Source organism: Centroberyx gerrardi, chromosome 2 (assembly GCF_048128805.1).
Source record: "Centroberyx gerrardi isolate f3 chromosome 2, fCenGer3.hap1.cur.20231027, whole genome shotgun sequence".
NCBI classification, from domain to species: domain Eukaryota; kingdom Metazoa; phylum Chordata; class Actinopteri; order Beryciformes; family Berycidae; genus Centroberyx; species Centroberyx gerrardi.
Window position 1 is genome coordinate 1,545,603 of NC_135998.1, and position 16,361 is coordinate 1,561,963.

General features: G+C 40.8%; 1 protein-coding gene across 1 annotated transcript; it reads right to left on the minus strand.

Annotated features, from left to right (window-relative positions):
* Positions 1-5: 5 nt before the first annotated feature.
* On the minus strand, positions 6-13,388 carry LOC144542421 (nuclear valosin-containing protein-like). Its single transcript, XM_078289065.1, has 11 exons — positions 12,993-13,388; positions 9,622-9,840; positions 8,869-8,973; positions 8,433-8,495; positions 6,444-6,563; positions 6,114-6,213; positions 5,861-5,967; positions 5,557-5,633; positions 5,167-5,255; positions 4,918-5,015; positions 6-781 (listed from the first exon to the last, which is right to left on the minus strand). The coding sequence occupies exons 1-11, from the start codon at positions 13,386-13,388 to the stop codon at positions 737-739; spliced, it is 1,419 nt and encodes a 472-aa protein (XP_078145191.1). The 3' UTR covers positions 6-736.
* Between the last annotated feature and the right edge of the window lie 2,973 nt (positions 13,389-16,361).

Consider the following 16,361-nt stretch of genomic DNA (forward strand, 5'->3'; position numbering starts at 1 on the left):
CTGTATAGACTCGTCAGCAATTTGAGATTAAGTTTCCACAGTTCCTTTATTATGTAATGCTTCATTTTCCTGCACCAAATAAGGCTTTATTAAAAACGAATTATATGACTTGTTTGTTATTGTGATGGATTACTTGACTTGGCTACCAGTGCCCCTTGGTTGATGGGGGATGTTAACAATGCTAACAAGCCATTGTATGGAAAGTGAAGCACAAAAATATTTTTTTATTCCCACAATCTGACAAGGGTCTGATTAAGAAAATAAGATTAAAATTCAAAATGTCAAGCTACTCCTTTAAAAGAAATTAGGCAATTCTTATTTGAATTCTGTACATCAGTACAGTACATCTATCCAAAGTGTATGTAAAGGCAAACAGTGGAGTGCAGGGTGAGGTGAACTTGGGAAGTTTGACACCGCCTTAGTTCCTGATAACGAGCAGATTGGTACATTTGATACGAACCAAATCCTTAGACTGAAAGCAACTACAGGCCCTTGTCTTAAAACAATAAGACACGTTTCTAAGTACATCTTATGAACAAGAAACTAAACATTTTTATTTCAACAGCATGTATCATTTCGATTCTGAACAACCACAATAAAATGTGTGTACATACAAAATGATTATTCACTACTTTAATACTGTAGACCAAAGGCTGTTGTAAAGTCATTATGTACAAAGTTGAACTCCTTTTGGTGGTGATGGCTCTGGCAGTTATCCTCTGGTCACTGATCACTTTTATCTTGTTAGAGACTCTTTCAACTGTTCGTACATCCTCTGATCCTATAGAGGGGACAGTGGGCACAGACAATTAGTGTAGAATCAAATCATGCTTGTTCTAGTTAAATCCAGCCCCAGGATCCATTATTCACCGACCAGGTAATTTCCCACAACAAACATCGCTAACTTATTGTGGCAGGTGAGGAACGGCAGAACTAACACAGTCCATCTATGAACATTGACAGCTAATATTTATCGCTCACATTTATCATTATGGACAAATAATTATTTTAAAGTTAACAGCTAATTTCTTGCTATTGCCAATCTGACTGTGTAGGAATTCCAAGGACACCAGCCTAATGTTTAATGTTGCCATGTTTACAGTGGGACAAGAAAGGCTGGTTTTCCTGGCAACTTGATAGGGTGAGCTGACAGACAGTAAAGCACAATGGTCTCTTCACAGTGAGAAGTAGTGTCCTGGGCCTTAAAGGAATAGTTCACACAAAAATTGAAATTCAGTCATTATCTACTCACCCCTATGCCGGTAGAAAAATCGGGTAAAGTTTGTTAGTCCATAAAACAGTCCCGGAGATCCCCGGAAGAAGTACATTGCAGCGTTCTCCAAAACAACTGAAGTTGCTGGTGACCTGTCTTTCAGGAGTTCAAAAAATAACAGAAAATAACAAAAGCTGTTGTTTTCAAAATATGTCACGTTTGTGTGCACCCACCCCGGCCTCGATAGGTAAGACTAGCTCGAATTACCAGAAACAAGACTTCCGGCTGGCCTTCAAAATAAAAGCGCAATATTGTAGTTCATACAACCAAATTCAATAAGTGAGCACCCATATTAATGTTTGATGTCCACTTTAGTGTATGTTCTGTATGTATTCTGCACAGTGTAATGCATGCAGCATTTAAGTAAAAAATGGCACCTTTTATGGCATCTTTCATTATTATTATGACATCAAACATATGGATGCTCACTTATTGAATTTGACGATGTAATTGGTTTAAAACAGTATTTATACCCAATTTAAAATATCACGCTTTTCAGGGTTCCCACACCTTCTTAAACATCAAATTCAAGGACTTTTCAAGGACTTTCCAGGCCCAATTCCCTCAAATTCAAGGACCCAACACGGCATAGTTTGAGACATGGATCAAGGGTAATTACTGTTACAACATTGAGAATTTTTATAATGAGAACTAGCAGGCTTTACAGAAGCTCACAGACAATTAAAAAGAGAGAGGCTTGAATGTGTGAACACTTCTCAACTGTGCTGTGTTACAGTGATGGCAGACTATGTGGTCTCTTGGCCTTCTCTAACACAAATATATAAATTCAAGCACTTTCAATGACCCATGTCTATTTATGTCTATTTTCAAGAACTTTCAAGGCCTTGATTTTTTTTCTCAAATTCACAAACTTTCAAGGATTTCAAGAACCCGTGGGGACCTTAGCTTTTATTTTGAAGGCTAAACGGCCAAAACGGAAGTCTTGTTTGTGCTAGTCTTACCTATTGCAACCGAGGTGCGCACAAACGTGACGTAAAACAACAGCTGGAGTGGTGATTTCAGCTAAATAATGGTGTAAATGTCGGTCTTTTCAAGACACTGTTATTTTTTGAAGTGAAGTCTGAAAACAGGTCACCAGTAACTTCAGTTGTTTTGGAGAAAGATGCGATGTACTTCTTCCGGGGATCTTCGGGACTGTTGTATGGACTAACAAACTTTACCTGATTTTCTACTGACATGGGGGTGAGTAGATAATGACTGAATTTTCATTTTTGGGTGAACTATTCCTTTAATAATCAGCTGCAACATCACACATCTACACAGGAGTGCTGTTCCTGGGGAATAATAATGTGCAAATAAATAAAGCCACTACTGATATACTGGATGCGGTTTGTTTCTTCCAATACATTTCAAATCTATATATTTGGTAAGGGAATGTCCGATATGGATTTTGTTACAGATGCCAATATATTTTGTACTCAGGCTGCCAATAGCCAATTTTAAAGGTCCCGTATTCTACACTTTCCAGTGTTTTATGTCTTGAGGTCCATTAAAAGCTGTTTGTGTGGTGTCGTGTACCAAAAACACACTCAATCCATTTTTACACGTTCATTTTCCAGCATCTCTGTGAACCTTGCCAAGAACAGGCTGTTTCTGTTGCTGTGCCTTTAAGGTTCATTAATATTAACGACCCCTCTGGCTAACCGTTTCAAGAGTGAAACGTGAGACACCACAGACCATGGCAGCTGCAAACAGCGAGAGGCAGGGAAAACTCTGATAATAAACAATGAAAAACACTTTGTTAGTCTACTATTTCTTACAAAGATGATAATGACCGTACCTTTGTGACGCCACAAAGTTACGGTAGTCCAAACGGCTTGTTTAGAAGCTCTGCTTTCTAATATGGATTGTGTGGATTTAGTTGGCGACGTTTTGATACTTTCACAATATCCCCTTTCACACATGAAACCCGTAAAAGTGGCAGATTGAGTTTGCTGGTAATGATAGCAGTTTGTGTTGTTCACACAAGACATGCCGTTCCACCTTTTTAACATAATGCTGCCATTCACACAGCACCAGCAATACCGTTATATTCCACTGTTGTCATTACGTTTAACCGCCGGAGTCTCTGCAGTTTAAAACACAGCGGGTTAATCTCTCCGTCCGCCCAGACTCCGAGGATCTCTCTTATTTCACCGTCTGTCCAATTCCACATTTTCCTCAAAAAAGGTAAAGCTCCAGCCTTTTGTATGGTGGTTTGTATTCCTCTCCTACAGTCCTAACATAAAATGTTGTAAAACACGGATCGCTGTTCAATTCAGTAATAAACTTTATTTCATTATTTCATGCATTTTGCCAGAAAAAAAAACAGACTAGTTAATAATAATATAATAATAATAGCCTGTTGATTGATCACACACGATAGGTCTAATTATGATCCGATATGTGCGATACACGTGTTGGAGCTTTCTCAGCTCTGAGGAATAGGAAGGTGAAATTATTCCAGACAGGATGATGGATTAATAAAATGGTCAATGTTCTGGCATCGTTCACACATACAGTGGATACAGAACATTACTAGTAATGTTACAACGTCTTGAGCTGGGAAATGAGCAGAACTGATATACTGGCATTTCCACACCGGCTGCTGTTCACACATGACGGCATGCCGTCACATTTATGGAACAGGCTGCATGTGTCAAAGGGTCTAATGTTTAGATAGCACATCCAACTCCTTTATAATCAAAGAGGCAAGGGAAAACCTGTTTTACATGATATGGGACCTTTAATACTGATATTTCTGTTTACCACAATGACAAGTGAAGAGTAGGTAGCAAGTTTACTAGTTGAAAACGTTTACTCGCTCGCTTTATCGATTCGCCTTTTCTCAGGCCGACTTTGACAACACGATTTAGGAAAGAGGTGAAAACGTCAACACAGCTGGCCCATGTGTGTGGCTATTTGTTTATATCATTATGTCTCACGGAAATCTCCACGTAGCACACGTTAGTTTCAGGATTGGTTACAGGGTCTGAAATCGCTTATTGCAGGTTTAAAATCTTTGTCAAAGACAAATCATTTCAAATTTGAACGTCAGGCAAACGGTTTAAGAGTTATTGGCATTTGTCTGCTGTGGTGCCCTTTATGGGCCAAATTTCCTGAAATTTTCAAGCCAAAGCATAGTCACCTGTTGATGAGGTGGGTCAAGTTTCATGGGTATTGGACTTTGCATTCACAAGTTATGTTCATTTGCTAAATAGGTGCATAGATAGTTTGGCTGCCTATGGCAGTTTGGAACTTTTTGCCATGTGAGTCCAGAGATGCTGCATGACAAATTGGGGGATGACTGGATCAATGGTTTAGGACGTGTTGGCAAAAACAGCTTTTTCAGAAAATTGCGGTCTGCCATGTGCACTTGATTTGGCTTGATCCAAGGAATCTATGGAAAAAAATGTAATGTTTGTTGCCCGAGTAGTGGTTGAGATTTCAAACCTATCTGCCAAGTTGGGTTGCTGTGGGTCATACGGTCTCCAGATACTTTTAACAGAGATGATGAAGAAGAATCCAAACAAAAACAATTGTGTTCCAATTGTCCAATCCTAACAAAAATTGTAATTCTTCAGTTTGAAGTATTTTTTGCATGGAGAAAAAAGAATCATTGTACCATTTGTTCATTATCTTACCTTTTTGGACACAGAAGGCCGTACTTTCTTAAAGGCATCCTCAAAGTTTTGTTTGCTAACCCTGATGTCAGCTACAGGACCAGTGGAGAATGAGTGACCTGTATGTAGCCAATGAACAGAACAATCTCAACTGATGATAAGACTGAGGCCTGCTTGTCCAACTTTTTCTTCCCTGTTGTAGTTTAGAGTTCACACTTGGAAATGCCAAATAGTAGTCTAGTAGAATAGTAGAAGTAGGAAGCAAGTTACCTGAATAAGATGGGGAATGTTGGGACATCAGATAGGCCCTCAGGGCATTAACAGATGCTTCCCTTACTAAAGCAGACAGGTCAGCTCCACTGTATAAACAAGAAAAAAAAAAAAAATTAGACATAATTTTGATCCGATTTTTTTTCCTGTTGTGTATGAAGCGTTTGAGCCAGTGTTTTTTTTCTTTTTCTTAATGATTAAGTCTTAAAAAAAGAACAGTTTTTGCACTACAAACAAAGCCAAAGTTAACACTGACATAAGGTTGGAGGGATGGCACAGGAAACAAATAAAATTACCACCACTGCTACAAAATAACATTAGGGGAAACAGCAATATGAATATATGTAATATAGTATGAGAGGACAGCAGGTGTCTCCAGCTGAGACTTACGTGAAGCAGTCACAGCGCTCGTCGTGGGCAATCTCTTCAAGGCTTACACCCTGCTCCAGACGAGGTATGGTGCCCCCCTACAACATATGAACTTTTAAGTATCTGTCGTACTATAACACTAGTCAATACTGGGAGCAGGGGTTCTGTGCCAGCTCAGAGAAAAAGCTTTTAGCTCTAAGTACATGATATCCCCTCCATTCCATTTACAACATTCTTCTTAATTACAACAGGGGTAGTTGAACTTCTTCAGTTTGGATGCAAGAGTGTATTTGAGGACCCTTGGTTACCCTGGTTTAACCATTACCTTGGTGATGGTGAGCAAGATGGCATGGCGGTCTGCTGAAGGTGGCAGGCCCACATACAGGGTTTTATCCAGACGGCCAGGCCTCAGTATCGCAGGGTCTATGATATCTGGGAAGAGACAAGAAGGTGGCAATGGTTTATCGTTTATAAAAACAAAACAAAATGTGTTTGGGGATGAGAAAGGAGAGAAACTGGAGCACACTGATCAACTTGCAGCCTTTATTGCAGCCTAGTCAAGCTCTAGTTTAGCTTACCTGGTCTGTTGGTGGCAGCCATGATGAAGACTTGCCGGCGGGTCTCCAGGCCATCCATCTCCGTCAGCAGCTGGTTAACCACCCGCACACTGGCACCTGACTGAAGACACAGAGACCATGTTAGTATAAAGATATGATCAGGACACCACAAAAACAGCATATAATGGTGGAAATTAAATACCAGTACATGTAGTACCTCATGATCAAATCAAAAGTGTTGTATTCTGGGCTTGAAAAACAATATTAGAAGATTAAAAGTGTGAACATGATTATCTTCTCATGACCTCTGCGCCATTGTATTTGTCATAGTCATACAATCCTCTTGCTTACCTCATTGCCTGACCGACGTGGGCACAAGGCGTCAATCTCATCAAAAAAAATGACGCAAGGAGCCGAGTTGCGTCCCCTCTGGAATACCTGCCTCACAGCCCGCTCACTCTCTCCCACATACTGGTGAATGGTAGAAACACATAAGTTCAACCAGGAACTTCCTACACCATCCTTGTGTATGAAGCTTAAGTTATGGTGAAGAAGGGCAGCAGGACCGACAGCTTATTGGTCCAAGTGTTTAATGTATTTATACAGCACAGGAATATGAAAGGCACAATACAACTTGGCATAAAATAATGAGGAACAGATTTATAAAACTTATAGACTAAGGAATGTTTTCAGAACATGTGCGATAGGCTGCAGGAGCCTCATTTATAAAACTATGCGTAGATTCCACACTAAAAAGTTATGTATGGACAAAAGAGGAAAATTATGTATGGACAAAAATAAGCTGTGTGTATGCATACCGGCACGCAATTTCCCCTGTGTCAATCCCCAAAATCTTGAAATACGCAGTACGCAGTGCACACGCCTCATACTCTGCCCCCTTAACTCCCACAATTAACCATAGATGGTTAATGAAATGCCCTTAAAGGAATAGTTCACCCAAAAATGAAAATTCAGTCATTATCTACTCACCCCCATGCCAGTAGAAAATCGGGTAAAGTTTGTTAGTCCATACAACAGTCCCGGAGATCCCTGGAGTTGCAATGTACTTCGGAGATCTCCAGGACTGTTGTATCTAACAAACTTTACCTGATTTTCTACTGGCATGGAGGTGAGTAGATAATGACTGAATTTTCATTTTTGGGTGAACTATTCCTTCAATGAATATTGATGTGCATGTAAATGTGCTTGTAATTCCATTCTCTGTGGGTGAAAATGGCAAAGCTGGAGCAAAACGGAATAGAGAAATTTCCGTCACTCAAATTTGCCTATAATTTGAAGTGACGTTTGAAGTGTGGCGTTTGAGGCTCCTCATGCATAGTATCCCCTTCACCTCCATAGGATGATGGATGAGAGACGTTTTGTCTACACATTTCTGACAGTATGGAGCTTAGCCTATATAGGCATGTGAATTATCTTCACAAATTGTTTCCGCATTGAGGATAAACCTGTGTATCCTCCGGCCATGCCTCATTGGAGGACAGAGGCGAGGAGATATGAAGGATCCTTCATGCATCTTCTAACCATCCTTAATGATGGCAGCTGTCATCGGATGTTGAGTCAGCGAGGAGTCGAGGCCGCGAGGATGGAGGATAAGACGCATTTTGGCCAAATGGAATGTACCCCTTGACATTGTCAAGGAGGTTTTTAGACGTTTTTATGACACACAATATTATTATTAGAGGGCTTTCTGTGGAGTAGGACTAGAAATTAACTGAGTGTAAAGATATTTTTGTTTTATTTCACTACTTTGCCATTGTAGTCAAAATTTCCCACCGTCTCCAAAATGTGAGCATGCACAGGTCTAAGTTTCTGTAGTGGTATGCACAGTCTCACAAGTTTGCTTTTATAAATCCAACAATCTGTGTGAAGAGTGGCACATGCAGTTTTCATGCCAGTTTAGTGTGCACACAAGGTTTTATAAGTGAGGCCCTGGGTCTTTACATCCACTGAGAGTGATTCTGTTTAGTTTTCAATAAAACATGATAGACATCTGAGCGTTCTAGTTTCAGGAGAAGAACAAGCCAAATTTGCTTCTCAAAGATGTACATATGGACATACAGAGGTGGCACACCTCTAACCCTAACCCTGCTCAAAATAAACAATTTACTGGTGGGAAATCAAAGTAGAAGGACTTGGGATAGGATAATAAGGTGGCCCGTTTGTTGCATTTTATTCACCATTTTCACTTCACTATTGGAATAAATCAGTGTGCGGCAGTACTGTGGTCCAACTGAACAGCAGTGTCCAGGCAACCTCCACTACAACAAGATGAACAAGTTCCTAAACATGAGCACAACTGCATGGAGCTCAGTGACTCACCATGTTGAGCAGCTCTGGACCCTTGACAGAGATGAAGTTCAGGCCTGACTCATTGGCCACTGCCTGCCATGACATACAACACAGTGCAAAACTGTCACTGAGCAGCTACATGTTCTCTCTCGTTCTTTTTCTTTCTCTTCTCGTTGACAGCTACTTGACACCTGGCTGTGTTACAGTTTAAAATTATCATATTGTGAAAGAATGGCCATATATCATATAGACATATGAAATCAGAGTAGATATTAGGCAGATATACATTTGACGATAAGTGTCCAAATCACACATTGCTAGTTAAGGACTGGTTTTATTGTAAAACTATGACATGGTAAACTGATATATATTACATAAATTAACACATCAGACTAGAGTTGTTAAAAACAAACAATCATGATACTGGCATTCAGGTAACAACTGCACATTTGTGAGGTAGGGGTACCTTTGCCAGCAGCGTCTTCCCACAGCCTGGAGGTCCAGCCAGCAGCACTCCTGATGGAGCACTGAGCCCCAGGGAACTGAACTGCTCTGGAGAACGCACTGGGGCCTGAAAAACACAAACACAAACACACACACACACACACAGATCTTATTCTGCTCTGCAGTACAATGACAGTATTCATTCTTTGAGTCAGCAGAGTGTGACCTGCGATGAACCAGTCCAAATGTGGGCCAGCTCAGAGCAGGGCATGGGCCACCACTCCACTTGAAAGCATCAAGTCCCTTTATCTTAACATAATGTGGTATTGACAACGGTATGTGGTAGGAAAATAACAGCTGCCCAGTTAAATGAGGCATAACAACAAATTAACGTCCTATCCTGTATTGACTCTGCTAAAATGTACAACACTTGAAAAGGTGGTCAAGTAGGTGATATGAGTTTTGTACCCCATAGGTGTAGAATCAGGCAGCTAACAGTCTGGGGTAGCACAACTGTGTTACGTGCCAATAGGAATAAACAATCTACCCGTCTTCTGATTTAATATATTGCTGCTGTAAAGGGTAACTACTATCTTGACTTTAGGACAATGTCTGACTACAGTGTTTATTAAACTATGAGTAGGGACCATAAAATGCTTTTAGTTGGAATCTGTATGACCAAAGTTCAAGTACACTTTAATGGGCCTAGTGCCCAGGGTGAGGCTAGATTTTAATTTGGATCATGGACTTAAAGTGTTCAGAAGCTTGATGCTACCAATATGGCCATGGTCAGCTCCTCTCGGATGTCCTGCAGAGCTCCCACATCCTCCCAGGTGACATCAGGTGTGGTGGCGAAGCCCTCCCGCTTGGCTGAGGGCTGGACGCTGGCCAGGGAGGCCTGAAAGTCGGACATAAGGATGGACAGACCAGCCAGCTCTTCCTCCGACAGTGATTCAGTGTTCTTAAGCAGCTGCAACAGGCGCCACAGCTCCCCCTGCTGGACAGAGCAGAGACCTGATCAGGACAACACAAGATAGCAGGGTAGCAATCCTAATACATATGTTTGCAAATGCCTGCCACCCAGGTATTTCCAGGTGGCACTTAAGAGAGGCTTCATACACTGTGAAAGTCAAAACAGGAAGACAAGCCTGGGGTAACATCTTAAAACACAACCAAGTGGCTTTATCCAGTTACATGACGGTCTAGATGAAATCACAAGCATGTTTAAGGGCTGGTTTCGCGGACAGGGATTAAGCCTAGTCCTAGACTGAACACAAAATTCAATGGAGATATCTATTGAAAAAGTCCTTAGTCTATGACTAGGCTTAATCTCTGTCCGCAAAACCAGCCCTGAGTGTTTTAAAATGATTAAGTGATAGAGGAAGCATTAAATCCACCTTCCCTCACTGTACTTACTAGCTGCAACACCCGCTTTATATCAGCATGCATCTCTATACATAAACAAAAACTCATTGTTTAAAACAAAGCATGACCACTACTCGTGATTTATCATCATAATCATCTTATTTGAATGTAATCTCACATGTCTGGCTCCTTTGCTAATGTTATTGTTTTCTCAGTAGAGATGAAGGCAGCTGATAAACAAACAAAGCTTACAGCATACTGCTTATACATGTGCTCTATGTATTGATGAACTCCCAATGCATAAGAAATTGTTTTATACCCTTCCTGAGATCTATGCCATATCACAGTTGTGTTTGTTGCTTGCTTTTGTCCTGTCTACAAAAGTACAGAAGAATAGAAATGACCCTCTGCCCTGCTACATCTCTCTGTGCTGTCAGTTTCACCTGTATCTTTACATCATTAAATTACTAGCCTTTGACATTGTCACATTATCTACTCTGTTTTACTGCTCAGCAGCTCCTCTGGTCCAGACTGTCCCTGCTCCTCCTCAGGACGAGTCCTTTTCCTTCTTTGAAAATATTTTTCAAAATTAAGAGTTAAAAAGGTAATATTAACGTAACACTGACTAGCAGCTAGACAGCGTGCTAATCTCGGAAACCCTGCTGTATTCCGAGTAACGTTAACTGTTATTTTCGGGAATTCAGCTGGCTGTCTTCTTGGCATGGGAGGAAAAAAAAAATCCCCTCACGCCCGCGTGTGCAATGGGAGGCGCATAGACGGGTCCGGGGGGGGGGGGGGAGAGAGACTTGGATAAACGCAATGTCAATATGGTGCCTACGTTGATAGTCTCATTTAATTTGCCCATTTACATTCCAGCTAATAACATGCAATGCTGTCATAGGATACTATTTGAAATTTCGTCATTAGTAGTAATGAAGAGAGTATATAAAACCATCTGTAGACACCATATAATAAAATAAAAACACCTACAAAAAGGAGATCTAACCACCCTTTAAGCCTGGTCACCACACCACACATACCCTTAAAAACCCACAAATCCCCAAAAAACAGGGGGAAGGACTCCAACTATCCTAACAAACCTACATCAGACGACATGACACTGAGAAAGTTGGCAAACATATCCACCATGCCAGCACTTCCAAAAACAACCAGTTACTAATAACAGAACCCCACTGCTACCACGTCCGCAAACTAACGCTCAATGCATTAATCATAATGAGTGTGATTCAGTGCAGCTTATACCATCGAAAAAGTTCTAGTCGTCCCATCCTACAATAGTGCAATAGTCCAAACTTCAGTAGACAAAGCTAAAGGAGACAAGTGGTACAGATCCAGTCCACAAATCCGATCTCCTCAGCCTCCTGCAGGGCCTCAAAGATATGATGTTCAGAGCCAGGATAAGCTTGAATTTGGCCGGGTAGATAAGGAATGCTCTGTAGCCCGTTTTCAGAGACTTGCTCACTTGCTCAATTTCAATCTTCTCCCTAGCCAAGCATGGGAACCGTACTGGCAGGGAAGAAGAGATGTAGGATAAGGAGCTGGATGTTTCAACTCCCTCAGGTATGTTGTAGACGCAGAAATTGTCTCTTCGACTCCGGTCTTTGAGCTCACCTAACTTAACTTAAATTTAGTGAGTTGTCATGTTTTGTAATGTGCAATGTTCATAATGCACGGCGCAAAGTGCCACAGTTATTGAAGAATGTGATTAACGGTTTCAAATGGCTCTGAAATACACACAATATTTTTTCGGACAACGTTTTAACCTTATAGATTAAATTGTGCTCAATTTTGACTGTTTTCTGAGTGTTTTCTTACTTTTAGACTAGTCGACTAGTCTAAATTTAAATTTTCGTTTAATCGATGGGGAAATTAGTCGTTAGGAACATCCCTAGTTCGTGCAACCAGTTAGTTCTGCTGGAATGGTGTCGAGTCTACTCTGGAGATTCGGAAATTGTGTTTCAATGAACAAGCGTTTTTCCATCTCTGATTCAATCATGGTGAATAGCAACTCGTCCACACTTTCCATAGGGGTTTCATGGTTCTGCTCGTTTTGAGTATTTGGATGGCCTCGGATGGACTTCGATCGTGAAGTCATCTTGAATCAGTATGCTCTGAGATTCATTGCAGTAAAATTCCAGTTTACACCAAACTCGCATGTGTAACCAACAGTATTTGTAAACAGTAACTTCATACTTTTTAATTGGAAATTTATAGCACTGCTCAATACTCAGAAAGTTAACATGAGTGCAGTGCAGAGACTTAATTGCATATGATCAACAGTTGGATTCCACTGGACCCATCGCTCTCACTGTAGATTAGGACAAGTACCACAACCACAAGTCAACCTCTGTCAACCTGTTACAACACTGCTTATGCATCCTTGGCGACATGGACAACCTTGATCTTTCACCTCACCTTCGCAAATCACTCTGAATCCTTGTTCTAGCAAAACGCATACTAACAAAAAACACACTACATACAGCATAGAACAAACCACAATGCCAGTATCAAACTCATCATCCCCCATTTTGTATATTCTGACTCCTTTTTCCATCTATTTCTTAGCATATGTATATCCGTCTGCATGTACGCAATATGTACATACAAACAGAAATGCAAATGTAAGTTTATTTGCATAATTAAAAAACATTTTTCCCAAATGACTAGTAAAATTGCTATGACTGAACCGAAGGTCATCCCATAGTAATAGTTTTGCACTGGTAAATTTTTTGACCTTTACAACCTATTAATCTACCTTACCTCCAGGGTATGCCGCCCTGAATCTCCCTGAGGTAACCGTTTGAGCTCCATCATCTCCTCGCTCTCTGTGTTGACTGAGGGGTGGCCATCGATGGGTCCTACATCGCAGCTCTCCTCTCTAACCTGTCCCTGTGGCAGAGGAGCCTTGTCCTGAGGCCCACTTGTTGACAGGTCCATTGAGGGGCATTGGCTTTGGCTCTGCAACTGTCCATGCATTTCTAGTAGAACCCTGTTTACTGCACTCATGGCAGCTTCGCGGCACAGTGCCATAAGATCTGCGCCCACATAGCCTGGGGTGAGCCGGGCCAACTGCTGGTAGTCAAAGTCCTCGGGCAGCTTCAGCTTCCGACATAGGGTCTTCAAGATCCTGTAAGAGTAGATAATGGTATGTTTCATGTTAAGTGTTAATATAGTAACAGTGTCAATACAATCAGTATCTGCAGTCACTCAAAGAAATTTTAAATCAATATCTACCCACGTAAACAAACCTCTTTTTAAAAATACATATAATGCATATTGCTGGTGTTTTTATGTCAAGATCTGTTGGCCAATTTGAGAATGGAAAAATAATTTCAAATGCGTTTTGGGTTTCTGTTGATAGGACTCTCCTTTTGATTACATTTGAACTATGATTGGGTCTTTAATTCCATTACAAAATCATTCTAAGAGTAACTTTGGTTCAAAGGATGAATGGTTAAAAAATACAGAAAGAGCAGAGGGCAAAAAAAAAAAAATTTGTATTGAATGCATCACTTTGTGATAGGTGAAAAACTGAAAACATCTGATTTGACAAATAAGGCTATCTATTTAGGTAGACTTTACTGGTCTAACTGGCAAATTTGTAGAGCACTCTCAAAATAAATATAATAAATATAGCAGCAAGCGGCAATTGGCAGGACCTAAGCACAACATGCTAATTTGTTCAAAGATGAGAAACCTAAAACATTATGATTAGTTATGAGTGAATGGCTTGAAAAGCTGATGCATTTTAGAGATTGTCGGTGGTCTTAATGTCCGAGAATATCTTTTGCTATCATGGAATCCACTTGAACAAAGGAGGCAAAAGCTTTACAATTAAATTTAACTCATTTTGTCAAATTGGTAGCCTGCAATATAATTCGCCGCTAACTCTTTTGCAACTATCTACTGCAAACATAGGGAGAACATACAAACTCCACACAGGAAAGACTGGGGCAGAGATTCTAATGCTGTGAGGGGACATACAGTGGCATCCAGTAGAGTTTACATTCTCTGAAGCTCATGTTCTGGGATATTTCTCACCATGAATTCAGTGACATTTGGTAATCTTTATAATTTGGGGATGAAGTGTCCTATAAATAAATATATTTGCAGACCTCCTCAGCTCGTCTCTCTTCGATCTGCTCCATTGTCTTCGCTATCGGCAGGCATCAACACAAAATCAATACAAAGCGGGCCAATCACTGTTTTTGCGTCCCTGCGTCGCCCTACATGTAGTCAAATTTTTGGAGTGGTGCAAGTAACCTCCGGCGGCAGCCTCTGTGGGCTAGAGACACTTTTAGCCTATTTACGACTAGGAAGTACGAGCTTACCTGGAGCACGTGGAGGCAGCCAGACTACCAGATCGCTGTAGGGCGACCACAGCTCCATGAGTGCGGTAAATCTTGGAGATAATGACTTAAATATTGGACTTTTGGACCCAGAGTGCAATCGTTTGGATTCGGAAGACTTGGATTATGGTGCAGAAGCTGCACTTTTAAGGCCCATTTACATCTAGACAATAACTATAAAGATCGCTATAACAAGTTTTAAATCATTCTAAGTAAATAGAATGTCAGTGTTGACACTACAACTATAAAAACATCCAAAACGACAACTACAACTATTTTGTTGGTTCCATCTCAGAGCGATTTTTTTGGATGTAGAGACAACGATGTTACAACCTGGCTCAAGGAAGTAACAGTGAGGGGAGACGTACGCCAAAGTAAAAATTAAAACAACGATTTATTAACTAAAACTAAGGGAAAATAACTAGACAACACAAACTACATCAAACCAAAAGAACAGAACAAAAGGTGTGCATAAGTGAGGAGGGAGAGAGCAACTGATGGTCAGATGGCTTTTTAAGCCCAAGGAGTACACCGGGCCCAGGTGCACTCAATCAGCCTTGACGACCCCACCCACCAGGCTCCTGCAAGACAGAGCCAGGAGAGTGGTCGTCACAACGATAAAACATTTTCAACCAATCAAAATAACGTTCTACAAAGGAAGGGGTGGGAGAATTCGGTAGTTCACTGCAGTGATGGCATTGCTTGCTGAGGAACTGATTACAGAAGTCCAGAGGAACCCAGCGCTATTTGACAAAGACCATCGCCTCTAAAATTGTTGAAAAGAAACGTGACATACCGGTCGGGATCGGAAGAGTTCTTGGGATTAGCGGTAAGGCGTGTTTACTGACTTGGATATACTCGCTAACTAGAGTATTTGCTAGTTATCTTGCTAACTAACAAAATAGCATTATGTCTTGGCCAACCTGATCTGCTGAGGGCAAATGTGTTATTATCCTATCTTTTTAATGGCTATGACCGGAAGGTAACAAGTAGCCTATTGAAAACCTATTTAGCCACAGTGACATTACAGGTGTTTCTCTCAACATGGAGACTAGCCTCTTTGATCCACAGTAGATGTGGTGTTCAGAGTCACCTACTGGTAAAGAAAATGAACAGCTTCACTTGGTGACTACCACTAGCTCTTATATAAACAAAGCACAATAATCTCATGAAAGCGCTGTAAAAGAGCATTAGTGATTCTGCCAGATCAGCTATGTCGTTATTTATTTTCGAGAACGAGTAAAATAAAAGTACATCAGTAAAGTAATCATGCTCCATTTTTTCTCTGATATTCGGCACCGATGATATCGTCGCAGTGTGAATGCGTGAGCAACACAGTATAGTTTGTAGTTATCTTTACAGTTGTCGCTGTAGATGTGAATGCGCCTTTATGGTCATTTTTGGAGCTCTAAACTATATGCCTATGTTATGTGGACATATTGTTGTTATGTGGTCATCGGGGTGAGTAGGCTAATGACAGAATTTTTTTTTCTTCTTTTTTTCCCCCATCACTGTATAGGTAATTTAGAAAACGCGAAGATGTTCAACAATCAGGACCTTTATCAATGTTTATGTTCGATCTAACAGAATGGAATAAAACAAAATTACTATTCCAAGACCGGCCACACACACACACACACACACACACACACACACACACACACACACACACAGGGAAATAAAAAATCGTCTGGGTATCGGCCAATATGGCTGGCACAATATCAGCAATCGGTATCGGCTCCAAAAATCCAGATCAGTGCATCCCTACTAATAATCTTGA